At 42.7% G+C, this 19,769-nt stretch overlaps 1 protein-coding gene across 1 annotated transcript in view; it reads left to right on the top strand.

Annotated features, from left to right (window-relative positions):
* The window catches only part of LOC117207642 (sodium/calcium exchanger 3), a 121,408-nt gene that overhangs the window by 3,764 nt on the left and 97,875 nt on the right, over nt 1-19,769 (top strand). The window contains exon 2 of the mRNA XM_033448032.1: nt 4,442-4,714. Coding sequence (XP_033303923.1) covers nt 4,442-4,714 — 273 coding nt within the window. The remainder of the gene's footprint in view (nt 1-4,441; nt 4,715-19,769) is intronic.

Here is a 19,769-nt window from a genome sequence, read left to right as displayed (position 1 = left end):
TCTTACGAACGTGTCATGTGCGTTGTATGAAATATTTTGAAATTTCGAGAGTACTTCGATGAAACACCTAATGTCATATTGGTTAAATTTGAAACGAATTTGAAAACGTATATGAAACGGAGTGATATTTGTTGGAAGCTGGAAAACTTTATGATTTCCGATGAATTAGATCTGTTCTCCTATAGACAAATTTCCATAAAATCCGCAGTTTACTTATCACGTTTGTCCGTATTAATACGTTGACTATCACGTGAATTTTATTTACCTCCATAGATCCAGGTATTCCAGACCATAATGTTTAATCATTGGAAAATACTATACCGCACTTTATCCGACAATGCTTTATCATCAATCCAAGTGATCCGCATCGTTGAAAATTATTTACTCCATAAAATGAATTTCATTATTTTAATCGTAACAAAAGATTTAATAGCATCGATCACCGGCAAACACGGAGGAAATTTCAAGGGTAGGAATGATAGTCGATTAGGGCGGGGCAAGGACGAACGCCATGTCGTAAGAAGGTGAAACTTTTGGTTGGTCGACCAACGTACAACGATGAATTGCCTGCAACCGCTGAATGTGCTCATCCGGGAAGCGGAGAAACGAGGAATCAAAGGAACAATGGGACAGCGCGTTTTTGTCAAACATGTCGGACCTTGAAAAATCGTTCGGCTACGCGACGTGGAAAAACGAACGAGAGAAATATTACAAAATGTTTCATTGTTTCCGTGAAATGTATACATCGAACTCTGGAAAATGTTTTCCTTTTTCGCCGCTGTTACACCGTGATGAAACTGGGCCGAGGTCGAGCTACGATATCCAGCCAGGATGGAGATAAATAAAAGGAACTTGGATGTACATTGTTGCAAGGATCATCAGGGAGTAACGAGCGACGAGATTGCTCAGTTGTTCCTTTTGTTTCTATGACTCGGAGATTAGAGGATTAGACCGATTTCGTCCTTTCCACACGACGGTTCAGACAAAAGTCTCAGAGAATTCGTTTGGCTTTTATACGACAACGTTGTTACGAAGGCCGCGTGAATCGATCGCAGACAGGATCAAGTTCCAGACACGTACGATTCTAACTCGTTGCTCCTTCATTCGTGAATACAGACGTATCGAATTTTATCGAGTAAGGTGTCCCGACAATTTGACAAACTTATCTACGCTAACGTCCAGGCTGGATATCGTTTCTTCCGCACGTTTCCTAAGAAAACATGCTGACTTTCTGTTTGGACAACTTGAGATTATTAAAGCTGGTATTAAGCTTCCCATATACACTGTGTCCGCTACACCCAACGTCAGACGTCGCGTCTCTTGCCAATCGTTCGACTGTTCGAACGATCATAAGGAAAAATTACAACACGTTTATGACGTCGAAGATATGGTCGACGAGACTCGATCAGCGTTCGCGGAAGAGCAACCAGGACGCCCTATTTGCACCGTGAAAAACAGGAAGCGGATTCGATACCAGACGTACGCTCGAGGGCGTCTGCCGGTCGACGATCTAGTCGCGATAGCGAATTGATAATCGCCGGCAGCGCATCTTTCAATTAACTTTGGTCCGGATGGCGCGCGCTATTACATTATCGCTTAAACTCGGCGCACAAAGGGACTGGTTGTCTGCTCGCGGTTTCATCGACGCCAACACGGACACCAACGCACGTCCGTACGTCAATTAGCGTCGATTCGTCGATTAATCGTCGCGACGAACAGCCTTTGACAGATCATAAATGAACACTCACGAGAGTTCTCGAGGTCGGTCGCTATTTTGGAGAACTCGCGCGACGTGAACACCGTGGACGAAAAAGTTCCATTTACTCTCGGGTATCGCGGTCGCTCGCAGAATCTTCGAGTTCGTTACGAGGCACTCGTGGTCTTCTCGCGAATACTCGGCTTTTTATCCAACGAAGAGACGAAAACCGCGCGAAAATTGCAACTGGAATACGGCAGCGATGCTCCGCAGTACTCGGCACAAGTACCAGCTAGTTGGATTAAGAGCGACAAAAATTTCTCTCTCTCTCGAAACTACCTTCATCGCGCAGTCTTAAAAGTAGGGCGAACAAATTCTTGGAATTTTGTGCAATAGTTACGGATCGAACGGAAACCACGATGTTCTAGATTCGAATGACCGTGTAGGTGTCTACGATGACGCGTACTAGCAGCAGGTTACTTTACGAGCGAAAAGAAATATTCAGAAGTAAAATACGTAAAAGTGAAAAAAACCTATGTTGTGTAAAAATATAGTGGACCAGGTTTGTAGAGGCCGAACGATATTTCTACAATTACGAAATGGGTACAGAGAGATACGTGTTTAGCCTGAAAGTCAAATAGAAGAGAAATTTGGGGAATTTTAAAATTGCACTTATAACAAAATTGCGTATGACAGAAAATGTAAAACGTAACTCATCGTTCGTCAATGTAAAACGTAAAATGAAACTTCTACTATTTTTATTTGATGATCATGTTGGTAGCAACGTTCTGATTAAAACTTATGAGTGTGCTCGTTGCATTGTGGATCGCTCGAACGTCCCGCTGTCCAGCTCCGTTCTTCTCATGCATTCGACACTCGTTCTATCTTCGATAGTCAAACGCTTAGATGGTAACGCTATGAAGATTGTCAACTTCGCGTTCGAGATTGTCAACTGGATGGGGACCGTTTCCGGCTAAAGTACACTTCGAAGATTCCGTCAATTCCGTCGACGTTCGCCTTGAGAGTTGAGAAATGGAAGCGAAACGATCTTTTCTAAGTTTTCTAACCGATCTTTGGAGAATCGCTTTAGCGGAATTGCTGGTAGGTCAGCCATTAGTTCGCGGAATTAGAATCGCTACACTCCCGTTTATGCAGCCTTATACAGTCTCTATCCTATAGTCTATAGTCTTTATCTATCTCTCTATAAGTTTCATAGCGAATAATAATCGTTTATGGCTTTAACGAACCTTAATAAGGTTGTCTGTAAGTGTCCCTGTACTTGCTTCACGACAGTCCGCAATTCCGTTACAGTTTAAGGAAAATATTTCTGGAATGGTTGTTCGTTTTGTATTTCTCGTTCTTAGAAGGCTTTAGAACTTCTTACTTCCGTCGTGCGGCAACGAAGTTTAACATCTACCGCGCGTTTAGCGTCGTTATCAAGGAAAGCCGATAACATCGAGGGTCGAAATCGGCGTAGATCAGGCCAGCGCAAACGAGCGCAAACACGACGATTTTCAAGGAATCCTGCGAGTCCTAATGATTTTCTTAACTTCGCGATAATCTTCGTCGATCTGGCGGCACGCCCGAGCTTTCTCGCGAGAGAAACGCCGGTCACAGGGGGAAAATTTATTTCCTCGGCGTTCGTGTCGCCGTTGAACAAGATGGACAGGCCTCGATAACGAGCGAAACGTTGCACGGTGTTGCTTTTATTTCGCTGCGGCGATCGTTAGAACGAAGGCCCGGATCCGGGACAGAGAGAGAGAGAGAGAGAAAGAGAGAGAGAGAGAGTAATTACGGGCAGAGAATTTCGAGTCTATGGCGAATTCATACGTTCAGATATCAGTTCAGGACTAGTTCTCGATTACATGTTCATGCCACAGGCCACGGGGAAAGGAGGGGAAACGAGGCTGCACGAGCGCTAGAATTCCTCCCCTGTTGCCGATGAAGCGAAGAAACGCGGTACATTAAGCTCCAGCGGAACTCGTGCAGCCGGGTTCCAAGTTATTTCGAGTCTCGCTTATCTGACCGACTCCATCCGAAGTTTGCTCTCGGAAGAAAAGCAATTAGCTTAGATGGGCCGGTTTGATCGGCGGAAATGTTCCATTGCGAGCTGTGCCTCGCAGCGTTACGACGCGATGCATCGCGATGACGAATGCCTATGGCGGAACAATCGGTCCGAGGCAGTTCTGAAACCCGGTCCGGCGTTCAATGATTTAGTAAATACGATAGGAATATTTTACCACGCTATTATCGCGTACCATTTACGACTATTTGGACACTTGGTGCAATTTGATCACGTGTTTCACGTTTTCATCGCATTTTCAACGTTACGACGGAAGAACGTTAAAATATTCTGTTAAAATTAACATCGTTCTAATTGCACATTCCTTTCTGGAATCTCGAGAAACTTAACAGGAACACGGCTATTGTAGAAACAAAAACCTCGTCCTTCCAACATCCCAACATCGGACGGTTACATTTAACGTGGCTTAACTTCGCAAGATCAACTTCCGCCCACTTTCAACCTATCTTTTATCCATGTTGGTATCAATTCCTATTAATCGTTGGTTTCATCGATGGCTTTATACCGAAGGTTCAAACGACAAGGTTAGATGCGTTTCATTTCAAGTACATTTTAGTATCCGTGGAAATTAGTCGAGATACACGCGGACCTGGAAACTTCGAACGTCTCCAGATTTTTCACAGTACTAAGACGCTAACAACGACGACGATCTGATGTTACAGATTGAGCAACGCGTCGCAGCCAGCCATGCTGGTGTCACCTAGCTTGGCGACCGTGATGATCCTCGACGACGATCACAGCGGCGTGTTCGGCTTCCCCGAAAGAGACATCGAGCTGGTGGAAAGCGTTGGTCAGTTTGCTCTGCGGGTGGTGAGATACAGCGGTGCCAGGGGACGTGTGACCATCCCCTATCGCACTATCGAAGGAACGGCCAAGCCTACCAAGCAGTACATGCACACGGAGGGCTCGCTCACCTTCGAGGACAATCAGACCGAGTAAGTGTTGCACATAAGCGTCTCCATAAAATTTCAAGGTTTACGATCGCGCCAGTAGTTAAATAGCGGCAACAGTTCGCCTCAGGTTGATTATTTAACCTATATTTCGATACTCGAGCATATTACGGTCCGATTAAATGATTAGATTACAAGAACTAGGACCCGTATGTAACTAAATTCGGAGAAGTTGGTTGAAACGCGGACATGCAAACGGCTGGCGAGCTATAACTCTACCGAATCCTTCGAGTCGGTTTTGCAATCGTATTCTTTTATCGCCAGTAGTCGAGTTTATTAGTCACGAGTTGATTAACGAGGAAAATGCGAGAGAATTTCTGTTAGCTGTGCGAAATTTATCGTTTACATCGTACGTTTGGCATTTTTCTGCGAACGTAGAGCGGGGAAACTGGAGCGCGCCTGTGACGTAAAAAATTCCAGAGTCACAGCTGTATTTATAGATAATTGATCAAGTAAGATAGAGCTGAAACTCGAAGCGTGTAGCACGCGCCTAACTGGGGGATAGGACGTGGCTGAAAGTTAGGGGTGGATTTCGAACGCAACGAAATCCATGGACGCGAGGCAGATTTATCGACGACCTTAATTGGTTTCTCACCGAGTAGCTCCGTAAAGAGCTTTGCATTAGGTAATTCGCTGGGGGCGATCGCCAATCATCAGTTATCAAGCCGAGTTTTTCTTCGCTGAATGGCGTTTCGAAGAGACGAGGCGCGGGGATCGACAGGGAAGCGTGGAAATTTATTCTTGACCTTAATCGAATTTTCAACGGTCACCGTCCAACATTGTGCATTTCACTGCACAGTGGCTCTCTGATCGTATTAAATATCTGATCGAGGCGCCCTTGTAATTACGCGATTCTTTACGACCAGTCGTCTAAAAATCGGACGACCTGATGCTTATCTGTTACGAGTAGCGCTTATTATTGCTACGTAGGCAATAAGACGGCGTACAAGATGTCGAGGTTCGGCGTGGCACGAGCGAATCGTTTTTCCTTTCGTAACATGTCACGACACGAGCTCTTAACGACCCAGGGGCCACGTTTAGGCAACGATATTACGATATTAAAGATCTAAGAGGGGTCATCTAGCGATGTAGCCAGGACATAAAGCACCGTACACAACGGTGTTAGAAAAATTCACCCGTTTCACAGTTGTCGAGCGTGGTATACCTTTTAAAGAGACAGCAAGAGAAAGTTGCAAGTTAACGTCTCGCTCGCGGAACAAATGCCATGCATTACGTATTTTCGGCGTCCGAAAAGGGAAACTTTAGTTTCGCGTAGATTTTGTTACGACGTTACATCATTTTGATAACGCGAACGTATCGAAACTCGCAGAGACGCTGTCAGAGACGGTAGAACGATACTAATATATGTGACGTAACTGTGTATTTTCGCTCTTATCGTTTCTTCGATAACGTTACTTTTTCACCGGACTGTGAAGTAACCGTGGAGGAAACAAAGTCACAAAGAAATATGTACAATTCGCGTTCCAAAGAGGATCGATGATCGGAAGCTACAGCGAGTTGGTACAATCGAGAAACGTCATCGAAGAACGTCGGCTCGAACATTATGCATCCCGTTGTGCGCTGCGATTAATGGAATTTAAAGCTGGTTGACTGGCTCGATCGAATAAATTAAATGGTAGCTGCTCGATGGGTTGAGGTAAACGCGGGGCAACGATGCATAATTCGAAGGAGCGGCTGTTTCGTCGCGTGTAAATCAACGATCAGTCGTTATCGTATCTGGTTCGACGATTATCAATCGTCCAGTGAATAATTAGAGCATGGAGAGTCGCTCCTTCGCAAACGCGCACGCGAGCCATTTTCGAGATTCATCACGCAAACTTTGTATTCGAAGGGGAGCTCTCCTGGAAAATATTCCACGAACGTTGGAAGAAAGAGGCTCCGATTTCCAGCCAGTTGAGCAAACTGACGAAAAGCAACTCGCAATCGATAAAAATCAAGCCGCTGTTCGAAACGTTCCAGAAAAGAGAATACAAATTCATGATCGTTCACACGTACTCGCAGTAACAAATTCCTCGAATTGTCTTCTGATCGCTAGAAATCTGTCATTCGGTTCAGCTTCTGTCGGCAACGGATCAGGGTGGAAGTTGCCTTTTTCGAAGAAATTGTAATGCGAGTGAAGGGCGCAGGATCCTCCATTCCTTCCCACGGATCAACTTTCCGCTGGATGTCGTTTAAACGCTGCGCGAAGCAAGCTGAGAAGCTTATTTGTTTCTTAAATTCGAAATGTCAACCAGACTCGACGGGTTGCTTCTGGTTAATTTGCTAGTCAACCTTGGGCGTTGTTCATGAACGCTTGCTAATTCGTGGTTATTCTCAAGTTTCTCTAAAACGTCCGAGTATTGTACCGAAAGCGCTGACAAGTCAACTTTTTCCAAGCCGTGTCGCAGCTATATTTTACTTAACCACAGTTCCTAACACATTCCACCGTAATAGAGCGGTATCCTCGTTGATCGATTGCAAAGCGAGTAACGTTAATTCTCGCGGTTTGTCGTGTACGTAAAAAGAAATCGACGGATCGCCGGTGAATGACACGAAGAACGTGGAAGTGTGAAGGCGAGTTCCATAATGGTGCGCGAAGAAACTAAGAATAGGAAGAGTCGATAAAGAATGCAGTCTGGAATGAAAAACACGGGACGGAGGCAAATTTACCAGAAAACTGTGCTTCGATAACGCGCTAACAGTCGAAAGCTACATCGGATCCGCTGCTTTTATCGATGAAACATGTTTGTTGGCTGTGAACACGGTCGAACGTCGCGTACACTCCTTGTGCGGCGAGTCTGATCTATGGCGGTCTCGTTCTACTTGAGCGTATCCTCGATTCTTTTAATTCCTGTTCTAGGAAACTTCTTGCTAAGCTCTTTATCAAACATTTCTAAATTTATTTCGAGCAACTGCTTTCGAAACTGTAGGGTAAGGTAGGAATTTCGAAATAGTAGGATATCTGCTTCAGGCCGAGCAATCTTCCTTGTAATCTGTCACATTCAATTACGAACAATTTTTAAACGATCCATTAGGTTGTCCCAAAAGTGTCTTACGTTTCATATGGAAATAACATTATTTTATCGAATTACGATCCATTTTGCAGTAACATTAGGTTGTCCGAAAAGTTCCTTTCGTTTCATAAATTGATAACGGATGAACAACACATGATTCGTTTTATATTATTTTATTAAATTAGGTATGATCCATTTCGTTCTATTTCTATTGCTACGTTCGTGCATAATTCAGAAGACTAATGTAAAACAAAAAAACATTGTGCGTCTATTATTTCCTTATAAAACGAAAGAAACATTGCGGACGACCTAATAGAACAAAACATGTTGTGCATCTATTATTTCCTTATAAAACGAAAGAAAGTTCTTGGACAACCTAATACAATCGAAGGGAGACTATTTAATTTTATTAATTAGCGTGATATCGCTCTACGCGAGAACATATATCGTGTACGTTGACTATCGCAGTTTTCTACGAAAATATGACTTTTGTATTCGTCAATTTACGAATGTTAATATTTTCTCTTCTACTTATCTTGATTCACTAGCGTGTGCATATTATTTTATCTTATCTTATCGATAATCTTGTATGTAAAAAAATGCGTCAGATTTCATCGAGTCATAAAATTTATCGAAAAACTGGAATTCCTGAAGCTCTTTCGCGTTTGGTCGTTCGGTTTTTTCGATCGCCAGTTGGTTTAACGAACGTCCTTTTTGAATAGACAACGAGGAAGAAATTAGAGAGAGAGGAATGAGGAAAAAATCGAGGCCAGTGGGCAACGATAAAAAGAGATCGCTTTCGTGGAATCGCTGTCGTGTCCCTTTCACGCGCGATCTCGTCTTTTTACGAGCTCATTAATCCTGCTTTGCATGCGCACTTTCGAGCGTTCCTTTTCTACGAATTTCTTTCTCTTCGACACGAGCAAGGAAAGTCACGAAAGAACAACCGTGAAGCGCACGCGTTCACAGGCGAACCACACTCGTCTTCAACTACGTCCAACGTCGCTTATCTCGCCGGAAACACTTGCCTCCTTTCCGCCGGAGAAACCAATCTTTTCCTATTCGCGACGAAAATGACGCACTTGTCACGCGAATGGTTAGGCTTCGAGGAGCAATGGCTAATGTATGGCGTATTATCGTTTCGTCGCAAGTCTATAATTATGTAGAAACATACTGCTATCCGATACGATATTTTCACTGAGAAAATTTCTACGCAAAACAGGAAACACAGACGTAAAAACGTAATATACAGTTGCTCTATCGAATGAGTAAATATTGGGTTGGCAACTAATTGATACCATCTATTGACAAAATCCGCAATCAATTAGTTGCCAACCCAATAGTGGGAATACACTGGTTTCCTGCTCCTACTTAGTCGTAGAAGATACGTGGCACATCTCGCACGACTTTTTTTTCGTCTCGGAATTAAAGTAAAAATAGGCGACGAGGAGCGTGCGTATTTCTTAAATTGGATCGAAGAAGAAGGACAAGCTTTCTCATTTGGCGAGAACCAGGTGGTTCCGGGGCGTTTCATCCGGACGATTCGTTGGAAATTGCCGAAGGAAGCGGCGCGTTTCGACGATTCTGATCCTATGGAACACAGTTTGCGGAGAGAGGCGAACACGGGCGAAAGCCCGATTTACAAAATATCCGGGAAATTTCAGGGTTTCGAATAAATTGCGGGGAACAGGGGGCGCAGCACGGAAACGCTGCGAGCGACGCCGGGATTCGTTTTATTTCCGGGCGCCACGTTTTCTAAAGCTTCGCCTCCGCAGTTTTTCGGCCAGAGAAGCGGCGACGGCGGTGAAACGCGAAACTCGTCGCGGCGACGTGCTCGTCCCGCGAGATAGAATTTTCGTCGTCTCTTCTGTTCCAGACAAACGGCTTTCGTTTCTCCAGTTTTCTCGCCGGAAAGCGGAGAACCATGGTGAAAAGCCGAGGAACAGAGTCCCTGCAAAGCAAGTACCATCGAATAGAGAGTTCCTCTTCCCGACAGATGATATCTCGATAGACGTTTATATCGCTTTCCCTTTCCGGCTCTCCTTTGCGACGTTGTTTGCGTTGCAATTCGAATCGCGCCGCTATTTTTCGAAGTCTGTTTCGAATCCAATGGATTTCCACGCAGACGAGACGCGACGAAACGAAACAAAACGGTGTAAGTATGTTTGTTCGACGTCGATATCCGAATATTACTTGGAATAGCGAAATCGATCTTGGCGGAGGGAGGGGCAGAGATTCGAACGGCTGTGATAACGAACAATGATAAGACTGACAAAGTGGAAAGCAGAGGGGCGCGATTGGAACGAGAGAATATCGAGAGACGTCGGACGAATAAAAAAAGCACGAGCTAGTAAGTGGGCCAATATGGGGGCGGGAAGCCCGTAAAATGCGGCGTGTTACACCCCTGCGTACCCTTCATTCCCCTGCAACCCCGTTAACTTCTCAAGTGCTAAACACCCTCGTATCTCGGACACTCCCTCTTCTTTCTTCCAGCCTTTCCTCGTAAAAACGCAAACAAGCCTGCTCACCCTAGCTAGCCCCATCTAAAAATCGTGTAACATTTAATCGACGGATGAAGAAACGTTTTGTTTCCACCGGATAATAAATTGATATCTTCGACTATAATCCTCGTTAATACGCACACCGACTACAAGAAGCAATTGCGCATGGACTTATTCGTCGATCAAGCGTTTCTTCACCAGATTCGATGTTTCATGTTCGTAATATCAGATTCTTATGGTCGTACGAAGATACCAGCAAGCGATACGAAATTTAACCCTTTGCACTCTGAATTTTATTTCGATTTCGTTACCAGCCGCTCCCAACGCTTTTAAGTGTTTTACTTGAAATTTACTTTAACTGAGAAATAAGACGATTTAAATAAATAAAGGAAGAAACACACAAGTTGTTGCAATTATTCGTGACAGTCGATGAACGCGCGTTCCGATATTTTTACTATATATCTTCCTAACATTCAATTCTATTTTTTCTTATTAAGAAAAAAGGAGAAATTAATGAACGATTATTATCGATTGACAAAAGATTAATAGACGATATTGTTTCATCGAATTCACTCAAATACCAGTTTTATTCACACTATTGTTGTATTTTGTAATTTTTTAGTGCATGGTATATCTTGAAACAATTTCCAGGACTCAATCCTGGTTTTCTTTCACAAAAAAAAAAAGATGGGACTCGACAAAGGAGCTCGTGAGATAAAAACTGTTGTCAAACTCGACATAGGAGTGCACATACTTTAGTCTGATCAGTTATACCGTAAACTTCGTGACGAATACAATGGCGTGTCGACGCTTCTCGCAGCTGCTGTGCGTAGGGACGACGAGCAAGTTTTCAACGACGCGGTTATCGCGTTACACCAGCTGCTCTAAAACTTGTAATCCATTTAATCGCCGTTCGACTTTTAGACGTCGCTGACAAAGAAAGCTGACGAACCTAACCCCGACCTAACACCGTCAGACGACTGTTGGAATATTTAAGAAAGAATCGCGCGCTCGAGGAAGGCGAGAATTCCACGAGGTCGCGTAAATTTTGCGCGCCCAGGGAAGAGGAGAAACGCTCGCACGGCGAGTTTCAAGAGTCGTCGGTTTTCGGAGTCGCATGGCGGAACGCGTTGTTCTCCGCGCGATAAATCACCGTGGAACGTGTTTTAAGTCGACGTCGCAGCTGCCCGTGACGAATTCCAATTTCCCGGCGTGACATCTTCGCTAGATTTGACTTGCCGGAACTCTGGAATTCGCAATTATGCGGGAACGTGAGCGGTATGAATTACCGTGGACGAATGAGATTCGATCAAAAATTCTGTACTGTCCTTGGTCATTGAATTAGGTTCATGCAGCAGATCGACGCGCTTCTACGTCGCTTAAGTATGACCTAATCGGAGCGCAATTTTCCCAAATCGTCGTAATCATAAATTTAATCGAATCAATTTGCACGCGATTGCATGCACGAACGAATTAGTTTAATTATTCTTGTTACTCGTAGAATTAAAATATTTTAGAATTAATATAGTTCTTGAAACTGGGCCGATACAGTAGTTACAGTTTCGTTTAAAATAATTTGTACGTTAAACAATCGACGTTCTTCGCAGTATTTATGTTGGTTTCTCTGAATTTAAATTCATAGAAGAAAACCACATAAGTTATTCTAATTATTCGTGACAGTCGATGAATTCCGGTATTTTTAGTATATATCTTCCTAACATTCAATTCTATATTTTCTTATTAAGAAAAAAGGAAAAATTAATCAACGATTATTATCGATTGACAAAAGATTAATAGACGATATTGTTTCATCGAATTCGAGCTTCGAATTCGTATTTCATATGTACGCACCGACCTAAAGCTAAAAGAAGCTGCAGAATATCGAAACTTTCGAATCCTAATCCAATGACCATGTATAAATTATACGTTTCTGTCTCGCCGCCGGAACAAAAGAAAAAGCATTTTCTTTTTCCTTTTCTGCCTGTCGAGGCCGACCTAAGAGAATTCAACTCGTCACGAGTTCCTTTGTTATTCATGCTCGCTTTATCGAGCTTTCGTTCGCGTTTCGAAATATATCGAAACGTCATAGAAATCCTGAAACTCGCATAGATGTATTTACGTGTAATACGTGGAACTTTGTGACACACGCGAGGATAGTTTCGAAGCGGGTCCTAACGATGTCGACGCTCATTAAAAGTCCCGCGAACAGGAACATTTAGTCGATGGAACGTCAATGGCGCGGAAACTTGGCCGAAAAGTGAAAAGTCCTCGATGGCGAACTCTTTCGCGAGCAGAGTTGGCGCGCAGTGTATGTCTCTTAACTCGTTCGACTCGACTCGAAGTCGGAACTCATTACGCGTCTTGCCACATCGGTAATTCGTGCAATTTACATTCGGTGCGAGCTACCGTCAGCGAGCCAGCTCGACTCGAGTATCTCGACAACTGTTGCCTTCTAACGTTTTCGCAATGGAGACGTGTTTCCGAGAGACATCTCGGACAGGTGTGAAGTTTCTTTCTTTTTCCGAGCGTACAGTACTCGAGGATGCATATTCCTAAAGAACATGGTTTGTTCTTCTTTAGGCGGCATGTTAGCTCGACGAACAAGTTCGTGTCGCCATGCTTTTAGACATTGTAAATATTTCTTAACGGGGAACACTCGTTAGCCGTACTTTAAATAGAAAGGTAAATATAAAGAAAATAATAATCGATAAAGATAATTGAGAACGGTTATCACAAGTAAAAACTGTTGACGATGACTCGCTACCAGACATCATCGTTACAGGGTCATGAAAAATTTCGTTGTGAAGCTTCTTGACTGACACATTCGGTTAAAAGGATTAAGTTTACCGTAGGAAGCTTAAAAAATGTTTGATATTAAGAAATTAATATTTAAAAATATTTAAATTGGAAAGAACGGGTGTATAGTTTTTACAATGAAAAGACACGGGCGGATTATACGTCTCGCTGCTATCCTTTTAAGAATCTACGTTGGACACGATTCTTTACACGCTTCATGATGTGTTTTACGAATGCAGAGTGTTGAACGATCGAAATGATTAATTTCATGCGCTCGAAGTTAGTCTGGTGAAAACATTCGAGAGGAATGTGATTTATAGAAATTGAAAAATTATTAACGATATGTCTATTCATTTTTCACGCTTCTTATGTGAGTATAATAGAGAAGATTCAGCGGTAACACCACCGCTGATGGGATTACTTTTCGGCTCATGATTGAACGAGCGCTCTTTATCAAACTTTCAATGAAACGATGCGATCGATGGATCTTAAAGCTGATACACGAGCGATCTCACTGCGCAATTTCCCATTTACATATCGCGGGAATTTCTATAAAACGTCACTCTATTTCCCTGTACTCCTTTCCACTTTGCAATTTTTATAATTTGATTATCTTGCATGGTATTTGCCACTGAATAACGCACTACCTGTTGTCTCCAAAACAACTGTGTTCCAGCTTCCTAAGTAATTTATTTTTCAACTGCTCGCTCGTAAAATCGTTAAGGTTTCCATGGGAAATAATAGATCGCGATAGAGGAAATTCAACAGTAGTCGATACAAATGAAATTCTTTTTCGTGGCTCTTGTAACGGGTGTACTATCTCCCTGTACTTAAAATACTTAACTCGTTTCTTAAAATATTTAAAACTGCATAGAGAATTCCGATTCTAACAATCGGGAAGTATAAATAACGCGAAAATTTCACAGAAGCTGGTTAGACTCGAATAATACGGTCGGTCGAGACTCGTCGTACTTTCTGTTATTATTACGAGCGTGGTCATGTTGGAAAGACACTTGATCAATTTTGTTAACTTGTAACTTTATATTCCCATTGAGTCGAGCTTCGCTATATATATATATAATATATATATATATATATATATATAATCACAATTTTCGCCGATTCGTGCCACGATTTTCAAACGTCCAAGATTATAGCTGGTGGATAGGGTATAAGGAAGTTCGTGTTTCACATGGAAATTCCAACGTCGTTGCACACCCTCTATACTTAACGACACAATTTACATTCGAAATTATGGTAATTTAAATTCTTACTCGAAAGTAGCTGGAATTGTTCTCTTACCTCTCGACACCTTGACGTGAAACTTGCAAGCAACGATTTTCCAAAAAATGGAACGCAGATCCAAGTGGAATCGTTGTTTTTCGTAATTTTCGAGCACTTACGACGCCGCTTGATTTTCCTACATCGATTTCGGAAGAAAGAGGCTTGCGATTTCTCCCTAAATAAGTGTCGGCGGCGATATCGTGTAAAATACCGCCGCTCGTAAGTACTTGAACACTTTGTTCGGTTTGTAGTAACAGTAGAACGATACTACGCTTCGTTAGATGCACAGTAGAAGAGTTCCGCAAAGGTCAGACGTCTGCGTCTGAACGCTTTCGGTTGAGCCCTGAGAATCTCAAGATAAAGAGTTTGTCAAATTAGAAAGTAGTGCTGCAAGCCTTTACAATTACAAAAGCCATTCTATTATCGCATATCGACGAGAAAGAATCAATTTTATCGAGTTACATGATCATGGCTGATCATTAGAATTAAGAGGATTACAGGATCCGTATTAATTTTTATGCAAATTCATATCTCTACGAGCATAGGCAAAGAAACAGAACTGAAACAGAGATTCGTTTGATCTATTAAAAATTGCAATAAAGGCTCTGTTGATGGTGTTTCACCTACTTTTGTATATTTCATGCTACGCTTCTATGCGTTCTTGCGTCTTTAAATTTGCATCAAATTGCGCAGTCCAGCGATCACAAAGAACAAAATCACTGGAAAGTCACTTGATTAACACTAGAACTACCGATAGTTAACACGAAGCCATTTCTACCAAAACCAGACAAAATGGATGGTCCTTAAAAAATACGTAATAATAGAATATTTTTATATTTATTGATTTATTACTTTCTTATAGATTTTTGGTATTATTAATCCATCTGGGATCCCTAAACGAGAGTTGACACATTTATAAAATCGTAGAGCCAGCCATTTTCACTGCTGTGGTATTTCTAGCATTAGCATCTAGCGATCTAGCGATCGATCCGGAATTTTCCTGATAACTGATATCGTCATATCGAGTGATACGCAGTAAAAATTTTAAAAACGCGTGGGAAGTTGTACAAAACCAGGAAACTGGTTAATTGGTGTTCGATAAACAGATTGCAGGATTCTTTTACACTTTGACAAGCACCAGTCATTTTGACTGGTATTGGTATAAGTAGGCTTAATATAAAATTATTTTGAGTTCGAATACATAAGAAACAAAATAAAATTCATTATATTATTCTTTTAGTTATCGTTGCAAAAGTCATTACATCATTGCGGGAAAAAATATAACATGCAGTATGAATTTTAATATAAAATTGTAAAACCAATCAAGTTGACTGGTATGGTAGTTCTAGCGTTAAAGTACATCTTGTCAAATATAAGCGAGTGTCCAGATTACTTGGAAGTATACAACAGTTGGTGGCAACCGAGCATCCAACGAATCATTCGTCATGCCTCGAGATTACCTTCAGCGGATCACCTTCGTCGCAGGAAACGACATTCTTCGCGCGTTTGAGTGGGTGTGTCGTTGGAAAAAGAGGCTAACGGATTACCAGACTCGAGCTAAGATCGATCGATCAACACCAAGCACTCACGCTCGTGATTCTCAGTCTCTGTACGCTCTGTATACAGGCTGCATCCCTTCATCCTGCTCTATGCTATCCTTTCCCTGATTGCACGTTCAAAATTTACGAGCGGCACTTTCGGCCCGGTCATAATTTTCCACGGTTTTCGGGAATGATTGCGAACGTTCACGTTTCGAATCTTCCTCGTGACACACGCATAGGGTTCGTGAATAAATCCTCGATTTCCACTGCCGTAAATCGCACTAGATTTGGCGGATTCGCTTATAGCTCCAAGGGATGCCTCTTGTTTGATTCCCGAAACCATAAATCATGTAAAAATATGTTTCCCATCGGCTCTGCTTGCGATTTCCATCTCGTGGAACAGGGTGTAACAACGTGATTCGTTTGAAGATCAGGGAAAAGGGAGGAATATATCGTAACAAGGAATTGAAAAATTCGACAATCAATTCCTGTCCTGTTTAGTTCGGCTGAGTTGAATGTGTATCATTCTACTCTGTTAAATATTCAAAAATATCGATTGTTTACAAAATTTCGATTTATCATCAAGATTTATCAAGATTTACATTTATCAAGCTGTTTCTTCTCGAAATACGACCTTAACCTTAGTCTATATTCTAACGAATCATTTTAGGTTTTTCGATTACTATCGTTGGAAGCGAAGCTAAATTAGTCCGCTTAAACGATCTTATAGGGAAGCTGTCTCATCGAATGTCGTCTTATCGAAACACACTAATCTCACACGGTCGCTTTCCATCCAGAAAGAGAGTTCTATATATCAGCTATATACCAGCTACACACACACACACAGACACACACACATCAGCTAGAAGAAACATCCGAACTAAAAGGGAATCAAAAAGGGTAACTGTTCGGAATTGAAGTATTTGTCTTCACTTAAAGGAGCCCTTCTTCCATCTCCTTCGACCACGTATTCGAGAGCACAGAAACGAATGGCAATAACCGGCCAGATAGCGCGTTGGTAATGTAAGAGAGAAGAAAAAAAGGCTGAGCGAGAATGGATTTTCAAGGGTGGGTCATTCAATATCGTGATTCGAGTTGGTAAGCGACTTTTCACTCTGCTCGTTCTTTTCATAGAAGATGAATTGTTCTCGATGCGATTTCAAACATAAAACGCTGTGTGCTTTATCGCATTGACATACAAAAACATCATCCTGATACCGGACAGTCAAGAGACTGTACACGCATCTGATCAAGTCGACGAACTGCGAACAGAACACTCGATCGATCTTCCGCTCTGTTTATCTGCACATTCTCCGCAATTTTTGTCAAAAATGAATGCATTTACGCAATTATTACCGAAGCTTCTTCAGCGAGAAAAGTCCACGGACGTCTACACGTTGCAGCCGCGAAATCGTCGAACCGATTTATCGAATGTTCGCATCCGAGCTGATCGTAAAAGCTCGAGGATCGTATGAGAAGAGAAGCATATAAAATTATATAGCGCTTACGTTACGTTGCACTAATTACACGTAAAAATTACATTGGGAATTGTTCGAAATTTTGAGTGGCCATTCGTTTATGGCACTGACAGGCTCGCTCCCTTCTTTGGGGAATTCCGAATTGCCTGTCCTCTCCGAGCTGTAAACCTAAGAACTCAAAGGTCAGGGAAAAACTCCGGTCGAGAAGGCACGACGAACGGACGAGACTCAGCGGCTGGGGGAGAGAATCAGCAACATGCTAGGACAGTTCATCATCAGACATCGTACGACAAGATCTTACCATCACCGTGTTCATAACATCACACTTTGCTTTTATACAACGAGTGCAAATACAGTGCTAGATCACTCTAACGCTCGATCTATTAAACCTCCTCCACCTCGAGCGTTGAGTGATTCGAGGTACGCGATATCGACCGATCGGTTTGACCTGACCGGTTGCTCTTTAGTCGAGAATTCGCAACAGAAATATATAGCTACTGGATCGAATCTATATATTTACTTATTTATTGCACAATACCATACATTCTACAACGTATATTTCTGTACGGATTAACTCGAGACTAAGCCTCAAATCCGTCATAATTTACGTATGGAAAGTGTTTGGTCGGATGACTACCGTTGTGCAAAGACCACTCGCGCAATCAGACAGATAAACAGCCAAGGATTCTCCTCTGTTTGCGCGAATTCGATGCGGTTTGCCCGTGGACGCGTTCGTTCCGAGTTTCCTGTTAATTTCGCCAGAGAATGAAGTAGCGAAACGGCGTCGTCGATCGTAACACCGAGATGAAGGCGTTGCGGATACAAAGGAAACGCGATAACCGAACAGAGATGGCATAAACATTGTTAGATTGCCGAGCGGAGTATCGCGAGATCGTCGAACAACGTACGATCTACCAGAGAACGTAATGGATACTCGGAGCGAACTACGTATTTGTTTCAGGATTATTTGAAAGTGCAAGCTTAACAGCACGACAACCTAGTCAACGGCATTATTTGCAATCTGAGATAATTGAATGGACGCTGTGCACGAGACCAATAACGCTGGACGTGTTAAAAAATAAGGATAACGAGCGGGTATTTAGAAGACAGGAAGTAACGATATTTCAAGATTACGGTCATACAAAGCAGATTACGTTACGAGGCGAACGTCTGGATTCCGTGGCGGACGATAAATCTGAGAAAAACCGTCTTGACGAGTGAGATGAGAACTTTATGAGCGCGATAAATAAGAAAAGAAAAACTATCTGAAAATCGACAAAAGGAGGGGCGAATTGAAAGAAGTCGCATTTACTTTTGCGCGATAAAACTCCTTGATACGAGAAAACTGTAAGAGAGAGAGAGAGAGAGAGAGAGAGAGAGAGAGAGAATTGGTACGTCGACGAATCGTATAGCGTTTTTCATCGGACGATTTCAGGTTCATTTATCGATGTTGTTCTCCATCGAATCTTCGTTACGAGGAACCTGTTCTACGATCGAAGGCCAACTGTCGCATAAGTTTTGATTTTCTATATCAACCGTCTTCCGGTGGTTTTCTCGCTTAGAGCGGGCTTTTCTGTAGGTAAAAGGAGCCAAAAGCCGGGACGAGGAATGAAAGCGGACGACGATCCATGGCTGAAACGTCCGCGTGAATGCGAACTTAAGCGGCTTGTAAAGGTATCTTACGGACGAGGAATATGAAATAAACGTGACCAGCTCGCTGTACCTATCTATGGTGGTCGCAGGATCAACATAATACCGCCGCTGATGGGATTATTTTTCGATGCACGATCGAACGAACGCTCTTTGTCAAACTTTCAGTGAAACGACACGATCGATAGATCTTAGAGCCGATACACGAACGATCTTAAATTCAGACCTTTTTCATTTGCATATCGCGAACATATCTATGAAACGTGATTCTATTTCCCTGTATTTCTTTGCATTTCGTATACTGTACTCGGTTATTTCGTAAATGATACCGTGTTTACGCGTACAGATCAAAAACGTAGAAATCGGCCGGTGTTTGCGATGAAACGGAATTGCTGTTCGATGAATCGCTGTTAACAACGCTGATAAAGTCTCCACTAAATTACTACTTGACTTTAGCTTAGGAAATTCCGGACAAAAAAACGACGTTGCTCACGGAATGACCGACGTTTCTTTATGGCGATGCATGCAACAGCGGTGCGCTTTCGCGGCCGTATCCGATTGCACGTGGAATTAGTCTCTTTGGGATATCAATGTCAGCTCTGGTGGACAGCGCGTTGTTCACGTCCAACGATCTAATTTCGCTGGGGAAAATCGATAGGACGAGCGCGGGGCATGTTGTCGTGTCGCCTAACTCTGTCCTCTCTGCTGCGCCGCTCTCCGCCAGGCATCGACGATTATTGCAAATTCTACCGGATTTATCGGTCGATGTACCGGTC

This window comes from Bombus bifarius, unplaced genomic scaffold (assembly GCF_011952205.1).
Source record: "Bombus bifarius isolate JDL3187 unplaced genomic scaffold, Bbif_JDL3187 scf7180000008039, whole genome shotgun sequence".
Lineage (NCBI taxonomy): Eukaryota > Metazoa > Arthropoda > Insecta > Hymenoptera > Apidae > Bombus > Bombus bifarius.
Note: the sequence above shows the minus strand (reverse complement) of the source record. Positions and strands in the feature narration are given on the sequence as shown.